The sequence below is a fragment of the Scyliorhinus torazame genome, chromosome 2 (assembly GCF_047496885.1).
Source record: "Scyliorhinus torazame isolate Kashiwa2021f chromosome 2, sScyTor2.1, whole genome shotgun sequence".
Lineage (NCBI taxonomy): Eukaryota > Metazoa > Chordata > Chondrichthyes > Carcharhiniformes > Scyliorhinidae > Scyliorhinus > Scyliorhinus torazame.
In genome coordinates, this window is record NC_092708.1 from 317,296,816 (window position 1) to 317,313,010 (window position 16,195).

Genomic DNA, 16,195 nt, shown 5'->3' on the forward strand with positions numbered 1-16,195 from the left:
CAAATTTAGTCCTTTTGAACTAATTTTTGGTCATGAGGTAAGAGGACCACTTAAATTGATTAAGGAAAAATTGGTGGGTGAGAAATTGGAAATTACACTATTGGATTACGTGTCAAATTTTAGGGAATGATTAAATAGAGCAGGTGAATTGGCTAGACAACATTTGAAAGTTGCACAAAATGTGATGAAACAGGTAGCGGACAAGAAATCCAAAGTTCGTAGTTTTGCCAGTGGGGATAAAGTTTTAGTGTTGTTACCAGTGGTAGGGGAGCCTTTAAAAGCTAGGTTTTGTGACCGTATCAGATTGAAAGGAAATTAAGTGAGGTGAATTATGTGGTAAAAACACCAGATAGAAGGAAGACTCACCGAGTGTGTCATGTGAATATGCTTAAAAGGTACTTTGAAAGGGAAGGAGAAAAAGGAGGTTTTAATGATTCTAACTCAAAGTGACGAACCAAATGCAGATGACTGTGAATTTGACATACCTCAAATTAAATTGGAAAATGAGGATGTTCTTAAAAATTGGGATGAATTGTTAAGTTACCTTTCAGAGGAAAAACAAACTGGCCTGAAAGAGTTATTGATGTCACATGGGCAAGTACTAAAATGGCTATATCTGATGTAGATGTGGGAAATGCTGTTCCTATCAAACAACATCCATATAGGCTTAATCCTTTAAAATTGGTACAGGTTAACAGAGAGATTGAGAGGATGCTCAATTAGGGGCAGCACGGTAGCATTGTGGATAGCACAATTGCTTCACAGCTCCAAGGTCCCAGGTTTGATTCCGGCTTGGGTCACTGTCTGTGCGGAATCTGCACATCCTCCCAGTGTGTGCGTGGGTTTCCTCTGAGTGCTCCGGTTTCCTCCCACAGTCCAAAGATGTGCAGGTTAGGTGGATTGGCCATGATAAATTGCCCTTAAGTGTTCAAAATTGCCGTTGGTGTTGGGTGGGGTTACTGGGTTATGGGGATAGGGTGGAAGTGTGGGCTTGGGTAGGGTGCTCTTTCCAAGAGCCGGTGTAGACTCGATGGGCCGAATGGCCTCCTTCTGCACTGTAAATTCTATGTAAAAATGCTGAAGAATGGCATAATTGAAGTGGGTTGCAGCCAATGTAGCTCACCCATAGTGATGGTACCTAAACCAGATGGTACCCAACGGTTGTGTGTGGACTACAGAAAGGGGAATGCAGTTACAAGAACGGACTCTTATCCTATCCCACGTTTGAAGGATTGCATGGAGAAAGTGGGACAATCTGCTTTTATTTCCAACTGCCAGACATGGAAAGAACATTTAAAACATTGTATGGAGTTCTTCGATCGACTTCAGGAGGCGAGTTTGGTGATGAACCTAGCCGAAAGTGAATTTGGAGAAGCCCGAATCGCTTTCCTTGAGGAATTTCCGATACCCTCAAGACGAAGGGAAATAATGCGATTTCTTAGCAATAGTGGATTTGATCAAACATTTGTGCAAAACTTTTGTGGCGTGATTACTCCACAGGTGGACTTGCTGAAGAAACCTAAACAATTTCAATGGACAGCGGACTTTCAACAGGCATTTGACTGCCTGAAAGCTGTGATCACCAATGTTCTTGTATTGGAGAATTGCAAGGGACTCTGTGGTCAGATTGAACTAAATTATCTGATTCTGAAGAGAAATGCCGAGGAGTAGAGGAATGGATGGATCGTGCAGAGTCTTTGTTCAAAGAGACTGGAGGAAGAAGAACAAAGAAAATGGACTATTATTATACCTGTTTGCATGTGTTGTTTTCTTTAAATGAAAATGTATATTTACTGTGTGCATTTCTTAGTGGATGGTGCAAAAGTGAAAAATGAAACCATCTTGAAGTTGATGGTTTATTTTTTTTTCTTGGGGGGAGGTGTCATGCAAGAGTGCCTTTAAGACATGGATGTTAAGCAATGTACCTTTAAGGAAACAGTGATGTCAAAGAGTGGGTGGAGCTCAGCTCAGTTCAGCCATTTTGCAGTCTGTGTTTTGCAGGTTTTTAGTTTCAGTTTTAAAAGCAATGTCTGTGTGTTTCCAGAGAGCTGCAAGTTTTGCAGTTTGGTTTTGCTGAGAGCAGCTAATAAGTGCCTGGCTGGTTTTGCTGAGAGCAGTTTAAAAGTAGAAAGCCAGTTTGAGACAGTCTCTGCCATTCTACAGAAAATATATCCTTTAACCTGATGTGATACTGTTTAAAGGTGTTAAGTCTCTTGGAAGTTTGAAGGAACATTTTAAGGAATTTACTGTTGCAATATTTTCTGAGTTATCGTTGAAGTAAGGGGTGTTAAGAGATCCAATGTTTATTTAAGATGTTAAGTTGAGTTCATGGAATAAACAGTGTTTTGTGTTTAAAAATGCACATGTCCATAATTTTAATCCCACACCTAGGGAAAAAGCCGAGTGCCCGGAAAAGCAACAAATCCATCAAAGGGAGAGGCTGGTTGAACTCCATGATACATTTTGGGGTTCTGAAAAGCCTCACCCATAACACTGTTAAAATGCTTTCCAAGGAATAAAATTTGTAAGTTCAAAACACAGAAATATAGAAATATGATGTTATCACCATAATTGACACCTGGCCCAAAGGAGGGAAGAACTGGGTACTAAATATTCCTGTGTACCAGGTGTCCAGGAAAGAAAGGAGAAACTGTACGGCGTAAAATTGCAGTGCTGAAGAGAAAGGATGTCCCAGAGGGGTCAAGTGCAGGACCTAATTTGCTAGAACGAAAAAATCTTACAGGTACCATTGCATTGCTTGGTATTTTCTAGAAGCCACCAACTAGTGGGAAAGGGGTAAAGGAACAAACCTGCAAGGAAATTACAGAGAGGTACCAGTATATATAATTAGGGACTTTAATTGTTCAAATATAGATTTGTAGCCACGTAAAATGGCTGCGTTCCGATTAATCTGGCCAAAACCCAGTTTGAAATAGCTAACCCGAAAGACTGCTGAGAAAAGCAGCTAACAAGACACAAGCAGGCAGCTGCTGACAGTATTGCATATTCGGCTCTGGGGAAGTTAGCCCAGATCGATACTCAGGGCTATCAACAGCCCATCAACCCAGGTATTTGCAGTTACATTCAGGACTGTTTGCAGCCCATCTATCCAGGCATCTGCAGTTAAATCGGCTATCCCCGGGAACAATTGCAACATATTAGCAATTGAATACCGGGCCAGACCTGTCGGCGCCTGCAGTGGCCGAAACAAAGACAGGTGAACGACCACCCCCCGATCGAGGAATCGCCTCACCATTGGACACATCGACCCCAGGGATTGGGAACAAATCCAATCACTTGGGACTCAGGGTCAAGGGCCGCCCCGGGCCCTATAAAAGTGAGGGGCCAAGTTCAGATCTCTTTCTCTCTCCTCTTCGCCTGCTCGAGACCTTCGCAAGAACAGCAACCGGCAACAGTAAGTTTGAATCCAGCGATCGCTATCCGGTAGAGACACCTAGCCACCAACCTGTAGCAGCCTTTTGAATCCCGTGGGCCAGATCTGCTTGGACAAGCCTTTTGTTTCCCTGACCTGGTGGGCTCTTCCTAAGTTAAGTATTGGCCAGTAGTGATAGGTTTATTATATAGATAGTAGTATTAGTGTATTACTATTGCTTGTTGTATATAATAAATGACCGTTGTTTTAATCCTTACTAAACGGTGTGCTGTATTATTAATCATAACCTGAACTTGAACCACGTGGCGGTATCATAAAGATACCTGGCGACTCATGAGCAAAGGTGACGTAATCAGAGCAAATAGACTAAGGTTTAAAAAGAGCAACAGATTGGGATAGTAATGTGTAAAGAGCAGAGAGGTGCAAGAGTTCCTTGAATGTGTGCAGGAAAATTTTCTCCATCAATCATTTCCAGTCTAATGAGAGAAGACACATGCTGGACCTGGTTCTTGGGAATGAGGAGGGCCATGTGGATCCAGGGTCAGTAGAGGTCATTGTATCATAAGGTTTGGTGTATCATAGGATTTAGACTGGCTATGAAAAAGTCAGGGAACAAACCGGAGTAGGAATTTATCGGGGAAATTTAAACTCCAATGGGGTGCAAATTAACTAGGCCAGATAAATGGGAATCAAAGATTTAAAATTTAACTGAAAAATGGAGTGCCTTTACAGAGGAGAAAGTTTGGGTACAGTCAAGGGGCAGTCCTCGGAGGGAGAAAGAAGGGGGAAAAAAATCCAGAGCTCTTCAGGTGACCAAAGAGATAGAGGAAAATGAAGTGGAAAAAGGGTTAGTGGAGAATACCACTAGTGTTGCTACTACATAACAGCAGTGTGAAATGGCGAGCTTCAACTGTTGCTCAAATATTTGACACTTTACCCTGCCAGGGTACTCTTGAAGTAGACTGGGCACTTTACATGACCAAAAGTAGCAGCCTTCAGCCAATTCTACAGTGAACAATGATCTGATCAGGGTAGCTGTCATCCTGCAGGATAGTTTTGATGCACCCTATCTCAACATCAGACTTACATGGTGAGCAAATGATTCAGGCCCCATTTACAAAATTGCCATAGGACTATAGGAATAAATTCATGTCACCACTTCATCAACATGATGTAATTTTCCTTTTCAGGAAAAGAGAATACTGGAGATACTCAGCAGGTCAGGTAGCATTTGTAGGGAAGCGACCCTTACGTTATCTGTGACTCACTCCACAGAAGCTGCCTGCCTGACCTGCTGAGTATTTCCAGCAATTGTTTATTTCAGATTTGCAGTAATCCACTTTTCGATGTTTTTTTTTGTCGAGTACTGGTGGATGATGGCCAAGACTGGACACATGATACAACGGAAACACTCCGTTAGGAGTGAGAAAGAGAAAACTGGTTGGATACAAGCTCAGGAGAGCCCTATTTACACTTTATTTTAAATACGAATCAGTAACTCGTTAAAATTGTCATTAAGTTAAATCAATTGATGCGGAATTTACAAAAATAATTCCTCAGCTATTATCCGTTCACATATCGGAAAGAAAACTCCTGTGAATGTTAAAGAGCTGGTTATCTTGCCGGGGGTGATTCACGCCTCAAATTCACAGCTAACGAGCAGGAAGCTGCTCTCCGCCGTAATCCCGGTTTAAAAATGAAACTGCCCCCTCGCCGGCACTTTCGCTTTGACTGTGGAGGCTCCCGGTGACTCAGCAGCTTCAGTCGCAGAGAGGCGGCCAGAGCATGCATTGAAGATGCCCATAAACACCTCGACGACCCGCAGCGCCGAGCCCACCGCTCGCCGGTGCCTGGCGGCGCGCGTTGCTCCTTGTGGAGTTGCCGGATCGGCTCACCGCGGCCTAGCTCCCAGGCTCGGGGTGTGAGGGAGGGAGGCCTAGGCCTGAGCCCGATCCCCACTCAGCAAACCCTCTCAGACCGCTAAACCACTCTCCCCCTATAATTTTTCCATTCGATCGTTCAGCCACGGGCCTGGCCGTTCACTCACTTACCCCGGTACCGATGGAGCTCATTCCGGACCAAATGATATCAGCAGCTCTCTTACTCGGCTTTCCACTCCACCAATAAGGTGCCTTCCGATTGGACAAGACCGTGTTCCCGACCACCAATCAGCAGCGCCTACTATGCGCATGCGCGTGGTCCCTGTCTGAAGAGAGAGCCAAGGATTGAATCGCTGAATTGATGCGGCGCAGAAGGATGCCATTCGGCCCATCCTTTCTGCACTGGCTCTCCAGGCGAGCATCATGTCTTAATGTCAGTCCCTGCCTTTTTCCAGTACCCCTGCACATTGTTTCCATTCAAATAATCATCTGACGCCCTCTTGAATGCCTCGGTTGAACCTGCCTCCCCCACATTACCAGATAGTGCATTTAAAGCCGAACCATTCACTGAAAAGGTTTTCCCTCCGGTCACGTTTGCTTCTTTTGCAAATCACATTAAACCTGTGCCGTTGCGTTCCTCATCCTCTTACGAGATTAGTTTCTCCCTATCCAATCCGTCCAGCCCCCTCATGATTTTCAACACCTCTATCAAATCTCTTAGCCTTCTCTACAAGGAGAACGGTCCCATTCTCTCCTATCTTTCCTCATAACTAAAGTTTCTCATCCCTGGAACCATTTTTGCACACTCCATGAAGCTCTAGCATCCACATAATTAAAAAGTCACAAGGCAGTTCACAGGAGCTTTATGAAACAAAATTTTACACCAAACCACATAAGGAAATATTAGAGCAGATGACCAAAAGCTTAGCTAAAGACTTAGGTTTTAAGGAGTGTCTTCAAAGAGTAATGGGGGGGGACGGATTTCAAAACACAAGGCCTCAGCAGCTGGAAGCACGGGCTGCAAATGCTTAGAGCGATTACAATCAAGAAGAAGAACGCAGACCTGAATGGAGACAGCTGCAGAGGTGGATAAGAGAAAGTTGGCAGTAGGGGTGATGCGCTGGAGTGTGAAAAAGTGAGAAAACTGAGTTGATTGGTGAGTTTCAGAGCTTTCTTTCTCTAAAGTTAAGGCGCTGGATTCTCCGTTTCAGGGACGCCGGCATCAAAAGGCCACTATTCCTCCGTGTGCTCCGGGAGTTTCCTCCCACAGTCCAAAGATGTGTAGGCTAGGTGGATTGGACATGATAAATTGCCCTTAGTGTCCAAAAAGATTGGGTGGGGTTACGGGGATAGGGTGGAGGTGTGGGCTTAAGTGGGATGCTCTTTCCAAGGGCTGGTGGACACTCGATGGGGCGAATGCATTGTAAATTCTATGATAATTCTATGATATTCACAGCCCTGCAGGGGGTTAGCAGGGAGCCATTGTGAAGCTCGCAGCTCCGGCTGCAGATGCCCCCCCCCCCCCCACACTTCTGGGTCAGAGTCTGCACATGTGCACGGCGGCGGCCTCCAGTGACCGCGCCATGCTCCATGGCGTACTCAGACCGCGGAGCTGGACGGCGGATATAGTGCCCCCGATCGGCCGCGCGCCTGACCCGGATCAGCCGCTCAAAAATACCCCGGTCCCATGTGAGGCCCGCCCTGCCGTCCGGTTAGCCCGCCCCCGACCATGGCGACCGCGGACTGAGTCTGCAACCGCCACACGAGTATCAAGAATGGCAGGACCAGGTTAGATCCATGCCATTGGGACTTCAGCCGGTCAGGGGCAAAGAATAACGGGACTAGCCTCTGGCAATGGCCGCAGGTGGGGGATATGTGGCGCGGTGTACTCCCCGAGTACACATGTAGACGCTGCTTTTTGGGGGCCGGTGAATCGAGGAACCGGCCCTGGACACGATTTCGGCGTCGGGGTGCGGAGATTCCAGCCCAAGAACGTTGTCTAAGGAGCTGGGAAATTAAAATTGCAATTCTATTGTGGATAATAAGGGTTAAGTTTAAAATTTTAATTAACTCAAAATAAATTTAAATTAATTGTATTTAAGTGATGTCAGTGAAAGGGAAGTGAATAGCTAGTGAGTTCTTAAATAGTAAGTCTGACTGTCTAATGGGTAGAGGAATAGGAAGACAGCTCCAAGTGCATATCTTGTGCTGCCTAGGAACTCCAAGACATTTCCTGTGTTCTTGATTCCCATGTGCACAAGAATTGTAGTCTGTTGCAGTATCTTGATCTTTGGATTTTGAAGCTAAGCAGTAGCTGGGGCCACTTTTGCTTGCCTTCTTCTTCCTGGGGTCTTTTTTCTGTGTCCTTGCCATTCCCCACCTTCCTTATGTCTTCCTGCACCAGCTTAGTCAAAAATTGCCCCTGTAACCATGCTTTAAACTCCAAAAACCAGAGTCTCAATCAGGAGCGACCCAATGTGTGACTTCCACCTACATACCACCACCGGAAGTCCACTGTTATGTATTCTGTGGGGTTTCTCCCCTCCATATCCTCCGGCAGTCCCACAATTCTCAGATTCTGCCAACGCGATCGGTTCTCCTGGACCTCGATTTTGTCCTTCAGCCCCTTCTAGGTTTTGACCAGGCTCACTACCTCGGCCTCAAGTGCCATGATCCAGTCCGCTTGGTCCGTGGTGGCATTTTTGTGGTCCCTTGTCATTGTCTCCTGGGCTTCTAGCCTCCGCTCCATATTGTCCATTGCCTCTTTTCTGGGGGTTTCCACTGCCATCTTGACGGCTACCAGGTCTCCTCCCTATGTCTTTAGAGTACGGAGGTGATGCAGCTTGTCAATATGTCCATCAGTGCCTGGTTCTGCATTGGGAGCTCTGTGGGATCGGCCCTGCGCCTCCTGTGGTTCTTTGCTCTGAGGCTGAGGTTTCTTGACTGGTTTTTCGGCTGGCGATTGGTTCTTTCCCATCCTGCTTGGCAGTGCGGTCGATGGGGCATTAAACTGAGGCATTAGAGGTACTCTGGTGCCCATTTGTGGTGTTAAAAGGCCATAGTCTACGTTCTTAGACGAGAGCCACCTTTCATGCGACATTCAGCTCAATCCCATCACCGGAGGTCCCAGGAAAAATTTGTTCAGCAATTTGTTTCCAGCTAAACAAGAAAGGATGCATTGCTAGACCTGGTTCTTGGGACTGAGGTGGGATTGAGGTAGGTTAAGTGTATCAAATGTCAGTAAGGAAACATTTAGGGGGCTGTAATCATATTGTAAGTCAAGGTTTAGGTTGATCATGGAAAAGGACAATGAGCAATTCAGAGTAAGATTAACTGGGGGAAAGCCAACTTCAATACAATAAGGTTGCATCTGACCAAGGTGACCCAGGAGCAGATCTGAACTTTGTAGATAGTCAGAATAGCCTTCTGGAGGCATAGGGTACCCCTTTAAATATGGTCTCAGGACACCTTTGGGGAGATCATGTTCCCTTTGAGGGGTGAGGTACCCTCTGGGGTCGATCAAATGTCGATGGGGTTTCTAAAATTTGACATGAATGTGCATACAATGTGCGTAAATTCATTGGAACTGTAAAACTCATTGGAGTTGTCAAAATAACTGCCAAAAGTGGCAACGTGAACTGTCAAAGGGAGTTGTCAATGCATTTAAAACTTCTGCTCTTTAAGTACTTGACAAAACTCTCTGGAATGTTTTTTTTTAAATTGCTTGCTATTTCACTCTGTTGACATCAGCCTTAGGGATACCATTGCTGGATTAGTGCTGAATGACTGATTTTACAACTGTCTATTATCAAAGTAAGGTGCCTGTCATTTCACAGCTTGATTGACAGTTCCCAGTAGTTATGGACTCTTTGAAGTGGGTCTATGAATACCAATACTTGTTTTCATTGTTATGGGTCAAGGTTTAGAGAACCCCAAAGTGTATCATGGAGTTCACCTGACCCACAACTTTTAATAGATGAGGGAGCACACGGCCCACTCTACAGGTGTGGTGCAGCAGAAAATGGACAAGTATTTCTTTAAAACAAAACAATGTTTATTCTATGAACGCAAGTTAACCTTTTTTAAAACAAACAGTGAACATCTAAGCAACCATTAATTCAAATACAACCCAAAGACTACAACCCTAAATAACCCTGTAAGCTGTCCTTTTAACATCCAAAAGACTTAACAAACCTCCAAACAGGAGCACATTAGGTTTACATTCAATACTGAGACCTTTTACAATTCTGAGTTCACCAAATGATGCATAGATATTCTTTGGATGGAAGAGATTAACAGTACAGCTCTTTGTTTTAACTTCAGATGCAGCTTACTGAAAAACACAGACACGCCCAAACTTTTCTCAAACTGAAACTAAAAAGCAGTAGAGCTCAGCTCCACCCACACTCTGACATCACTCCAGTAACATGAGCAGCTCCATTTCTTAAACACCCATTTCTTAAACACCCATTTCTTAAAGGTACTCTCACATGCCATTATATAGGATTATGCAAGTTAATGGCATGTTTATTCTTATAAGGGATTATGTAGTTGAAGGAATGTAAATGTAGCAAATAGATTTTTATGAATGAGAGTGTTTAAAAAAAATCTGCAATAGACATTTGGAACTCAGCATGAATATTGAGGTTTACCCATGGTAAGTACTGGGTGAGTTGGCATAGTAGGTATAAGAGTAAAGTGTGGGGGATGGGCTGGCATGAGTTGGTACTAAGTTGGCATAGACCACAGGTCTGCAGTCACTAATCTTTGCAATGTTATGTTTGTTGCATTTTATTTCTGCTTTGCCCTTAAGATAACCTGTATTAAGCATGTACTGAATGTTTAAAATTTACTTTGTAGATCTTGATTTTAAGTTAATCAATTAATCAGTAGTGATATTATTAACTGTGGACTTGTTTTTCCCAAGACTTTGTTTTCATTTTGTTCAAAGCAGGCCATGCTCACAACTGTTATTTTGTCTAAACCGTTGTTTGTGGCTTTACAGGCTAGACTTGCTCAAAATAAATTTTATTGTTGAAAGGAGTCAGTTTCTTACTGCATTCCATGATCCTTGAACTACAAACAAGGCAATGGATAACTGTGCACGTGAGGTGGCCAACTATGCTGTGGAATGAGGAGCTAGAGCTTGGTTGATGGACAGTGCAACCTGATTGATGGCGAGACATCATCTTTTTTTAAAAAATATGTTTATTCAAAGTTTTTCCAACAAAAATTTTCAACCAGTTAAACCCCCCCTCCCCGTAACAGAAAAGAAAAAGACAAAAGAGCAAAACAAAACATAAACATATCAAGCAAACATAGTACAGAACTTATACAATGGGTTTCTCCCACACATCTTAACCCTCGCTATGTTTGTACAAATACTACCTGGGAAAAAAAAACTCCCCCACCCACCCAAATATCCCCCCCCCCGAAAGAAATATCCCCCTCTCTCCGCCCCCCCCCCCCCCCGCCCCCCCTTGGGCTGCTGCTGCTGCTGACCGAGCTCCTTCAAGCGCTCCGCGAATAATCAAGGAACGGTTGCCACCGCCTGACGAACCCCTGCGCAGACCCTCTCAGAGCAAACTTTATCCTCTCTAGCTTAATGAACCCTGCCATGTCATTTATCCAGGCTGGTTTAGCACACTGGGCTAAATCGCTGGCTTTGAAAGCAGACGAAGGCAGGCCAGCAGCACGGTTCGATTCCCGTACCAGCCTCCCCGAACAGGCGCCGGAATGTGGCGACTAGGGGCTTTTCACAGTAACTTCATTGAAACCTACCCATGACAATAAGCGATTTTCATTTCATTTCATAATGCCAGCCCCAACTTGGTTTGACCTGGACTTTCACCACCTTGGACATAGTCCTCGCGAAACCCCTCCAGAACCCTTCCAGTGCCGGGCACGACCAAAATCACCTCCCACATCTGTCCTCCACCCCAAAGAACCTACTCAGCCTCGCCCCCGTCATATGCGCTCTGTGAACAACCTTAAACTGTATCAGGCTGAGCGTGGCACATGAGGAAGAGGAATTAACCCTACTCAGGGCATCTGCCCATAGACCCTCTTCAATCTCCTCCCCCGACTCCTCCTCCCACTTGCCCTTTAGCTCCTCTACCAAAGCCTCCCCCTCTTCTTTCTTCTCCTGATATATCGCCGAAACCTTGCCCTCTCCGACCCATACACCCAAAATCACCCTGTCCTGGATCCGCTGTGCCGGGAGCGACGGGAATTCCCTCACCTGCCGCCTCACAAACGCCCTCACTTGCATATACCTGAATGCATTTCCCGGGGGTAACCTGAACTTCTCCTCCAGCACCCCGAGGCTCGCAAACGTCCCATCTCTAAACAGGTCCCCCATCCTTCTGATCCCTGCCCGATGCCAGCTCCGAAACCCCCCATCCATCCTCCCTGTGACGAACCAGTGGTTCTCCCGGATCGGGGACCACACCGAGGCTCCCATCTCCCCCCTATGTCGTCTCCATTGCCCCCAGATCTTTAGCGTTTCTGCCACTACCGGACTCGTGGTGTACCTTGTCGGCGAGAGCGGCAGCGGTGCCGTCACCAGCGCCCTCAGGCTCGTTCCTTTGCAGGACGCCATCTCCAGCCTCTTCCATGCCGCCCCCTCTCCCTCTATCACCTGATGGCGAGACATCATCAAAAGGTGCAAAATAGTGTGAAAAGAATTTGATAAAATCTCATGCTTACCAAACCCTTGTTTTGAGTAGAAGCTTTGAAAGACTGGAATTAAGCCAGAATTTGGACTTGAAGGGCATCCAACATTTAGCCCATTTAGGGCTGCAGTCAGATTGGAACAGTCAACCATTGAAGACTATGGGCAAAGAAGGATGTTGATGGAGTGACTGGCTGGAGAGACCACTCCCCATGCATGGTTACTAAGAGACTTGGTGACATCTGAACCAAGAGGAATTGTATAATTGTAGGAAATTAATTTGGGGTTGTATTACTATTTTGGAAGTTGTCTTTATTCCTTTCTTTTAATATTCATGTTATACATGCAAAATGTTTTTTTCTTCTTCCTTCCTTACTTTTTAATAAATTTATATTTCTTTCCATTTCTTTTAATCATTGTTATTGTTTAATAAAGATTGTTCTTTTCACACTTCATTTGGTATTGAGTCACTCATTCCTCTTACGTCTAGAATACAGCTGCAAACCTAAGTGAGACACCGCAAGAGACTCTCACACCTTTACTGGATTGTAAAGGGCCATGGGGCAGGTAGAAGGGCATAGGATGGCATGGACGAAATGAGAGGTCATGGAGATGGACATACATTGGCACGAAGGGTATAAGGGGTCATTGGCAGAGAGGAATAGTTTGCCTTGAAGTACTGGAGGGTCATGGGTGTGGGTGGGGGCACAGGTTGACATGGAGCATATGACAGGCCATGGGGTTCCGACTTTGACCTCTGGGCAAAGAGCCGGCCACCGAGATGTGTATGTCCCCGCTCTCGGCTGAAGGCGATTCCGCCCCATGTGCAATGTGTGGACACCAGTCCAGGCATATCCGCAGGCAGCAGGTGGGCCAGCTCTCCAGATACCCCAGCCGAGGTAGGCATCAGCCCGGGCCGGGCTTTGCACCTGGATGACCCAGAAGAGGCTGAGGATAAGGCTGAAAAACAGTTGAACTGTTTGGTAGTGCCTCGTGTGGCCTGACTCGTGTTCCGATACAGTGAATGGTCATATGTTCCAAATGGAACTGGATACGGGAGGAGCTGTTTTTGTGGTGGCACAGAACACTTTCAATCTTATCAAACGAGGAGTGCATATTTTGCCTTTGACTGGCATGGTGACTCATTTGGCCACTTATACAGGAGAATGACTAAATATCGTGGGATCCACCCTCACTCCGGTGAGTGCCGATCAGTGCGCCTTCCCCTCACTGTTGTGCAAGGAAGCGGCCTTGTTGGTCTGTTGGGCTGCAATTGGCGACATAAGCTGCCGTTGGATTGGCAGCATATCCACCAGGTTGTGTTTAGAGGTTTGTGTACAGATCTGAACAAATTCCCGGAGGTTTTCCAGCTAGGTTTGGGTACAATTAAAGAGGCTGTGGTCAACTTCCAGGTGGACCCGGAAGCCCAGCCCCAAATATTTTGTGCCCGCCTGGTTTCGCGGTTGAGACCAAACTTAGACATTTAGAAAGTTTGGGCATTATTCGACCTATGCGGTTCACTGATTGGGCAGCACCAGTGGTCCCCGTAATAGAGCAGGATAAGGCAGTCAGTCTGCCTGTGCGCTGATTATAAATTGATGGTGAACACGGTTTCAAGATTAGACTGTTGCCCTTTACTGAACATCGAGGATTTGTATGTAACATTGAACATGAGCAACGCTTATCTACAGCTGGGTAGATTTAAAAAATTTAAAAGATGAATATGCACAAGGGACTCTCTGAGTACACCGTTCAGAGAATCCTGGGTGTGCGCAATATTCCAGTGCATCATGGAGAACATCCTGCATTGTTTGCCGCACATTGCAGTTTAATTAGATTACGTGTTAGCCTCGGAACAAGAACATTTGCTGAACCTCGAGGTGGTGCTGAAGTGGTTTTCCGAATATGGAGTCCACCCGTGCTGCGACAAGAGCGTGAAACCATGGAACTTCACTCTTTTCTTGGACTAGTAAATTACTATGGGCAATTTATTCTGAATAGTGAGACCCAAAATGCGGCTTTGAAAAAGATGAAACAGTGGTTGTCTTCTTTCGGGATGTTGACAAATTTTGTCTCTTCAAAACCGTTGTACGCCATGAGCGATGCTTCACCATATCGCATTGGGGCAATTCTGTCCCATTGGATGGGCAACCGCCATGACCATCCGATTGCTTTTGCCTCACGAATGCTGACTGCGACCGAAAGGAAATATGCCCAAATTGAAAGAGAAGGTCTAGCGGTCATATTCGGAGTCAAGCGATTTTATCAATACATCTATGGCTGCCATTTTTTTATCAACACCGATCACAAGCCATTGCTAGGCCTCTTCTGTGAAGTCAGGGCAATTCCGTCAATAGCGTCTGCAAAGATTCAGCACTGGGCTCTGTTATTGGCTGCTTATGAATACTCTTTCGAGCACCATGTTGCTAACTTTTGGTTGGCTCTTAATTCGTAATTTGCTCTGTTTGTTTAACCTTTGCTCGAGAGTCGACAGGTATCTTTATGATACCGCCACGAGGTTCAAGTTCAAGTAATGATAAATAACTCAACACACCAATTAGTGAGATTCAAATCAAAACACATTTATTATACACAGAAAATCACTACTCATGCATAAACTCTACCTTCTAGGCTATTCCTATCACTAAAAGTCCTATACTTAGCTTCGGACTGGCCCACCAGGTCAGGGGAACAATTGGCCTTTCATTCAGGTCCTGAGTCTGCAGGATTCAAAAGCTGGTATGGATTTGTAGCTAGGAGCGCCTATCTCGTAGTGAGCATTGACTTGAGACTTACTTGGTTGATGCGGCAGCGAGGCAGGTCACTGTCAAGGGTTGGTTCGAGCTGCTGAGTGACCCTGCCAAAGAAGGACGATTTGAACTTGGGGGCTTTACTTTATAGTCCCCAGGGGCTTCCCGCCCTTCGGGGCGGACCCCGTACCTGGTTCCAAGTGATTGGACAACTTTCCGATCACTTGGATCGATTTCTCCAATACTGCAGTTGTTCCTTGATCGCTGGGCAGTCCCTAAATGTCCGTTGGCCTTCCTTTGTCTTGGCTCCTGCTGGCGCCGAGGAGTCTGACTTGGCTTTATTCACCTTAACTGTTGCAATTGTGCCTTGGAATTGCTCATTACTTTACAGATGGCTGCTGGTTTCAATACTGTCTGGTTTTTTGCAGGTTTCAATACACATGATTTCTGTGCTTGCTAGTCTTTGCCTGTGTTGGCTGAATTTCCCTTCAGCCTTTGCGGTTCTCCATTTTAAGTCAGAAAGTGGCCAACCCAGGTGGCTACAACCATCAAGGGACCCAGATTGCGTAGGGTGATATGTTGAACCATTTCCCTGCAGGTCGAATCCGCAAACCCTTTTACGACTGACAAAGTGATTGCTGTCCTAAATTTCATGGACTTCTCCCCTGTCACTGCCTCGGGTCATGACTGGATGCAAACCCTGTACTTGCCAAGGTGCAACATAGATTATCATAGAATTTACAGTGCTGAAGGAGGCCATTCGGCCCATTGAGTCTGCACCAGCTCTTGGAAAGAGCACCCTACCCAAGGTCAACACCTCCACCCTATCCCCATAACCCAGTAACCCCACACTAAGGGCAATTTTGGACACCAAGGGCAAGTTTGGACACAAAGGGCAATTTATCATGGCCAATCCACCTAAGCTGCACATCTTTGGACTGTGGGAGGAAACCGGAGCACCCGGAGGAAACCCACGCAGACACGGACAGAACGTGCAGACTCCGCACAGACAGTGACCCAAGCCGGGATCGAACCTGGGACCCTGGAGCTGTGAAGCAATTGTGCTATCCACAATGCTACTGTGCTGCACATCTAGTGCTATACAGTGGGCAGCATCAATATCTATCAGGGGAGTTGAAGGCATTCATCTCCAAATTGTCGGAGCTGATTGTGGAGGGCGGCATCCTCTAGTGGGGCACCAGGGTTGTTGACCCGGTGAAGGGACAGGCTATCGTGCTGAAGCACCTTCCCAACGGAGATCCCGGAATGTCCAAAATGAAAATGCTGGCGAGGAGCTACGTCTGGTGGCCGTGTTTGGACACAGATATCGAGACGTTGGCCAAGCAGAGCACCAGAGGCTCCGCAATGGAACCCCTACACCCTTGTGAGTAGTCAGGGCGCCCTTGGGTTTGCGTACATTCCGATTTCGCTCGTCCCTTCTTGGGTTCAATATTTCTCGTCCTGGATGCCGCCCTCCACAATCAGCTCCGACAATTTG

At 46.0% G+C, this 16,195-nt stretch overlaps 1 protein-coding gene across 1 annotated transcript in view; it reads right to left on the reverse strand.

Annotated features, from left to right (window-relative positions):
* psma3 (proteasome 20S subunit alpha 3) overlaps positions 1-5,607 on the reverse strand; it is a 45,231-nt gene extending 39,624 nt beyond the window's left edge. Inside the window, exon 1 of the mRNA XM_072489366.1 lies at positions 5,446-5,607. Within this exon, the coding sequence (XP_072345467.1) occupies positions 5,446-5,466 (21 nt within the window). The 5' untranslated portion in view covers positions 5,467-5,607. The remainder of the gene's footprint in view (positions 1-5,445) is intronic.
* Between the last annotated feature and the right edge of the window lie 10,588 nt (positions 5,608-16,195).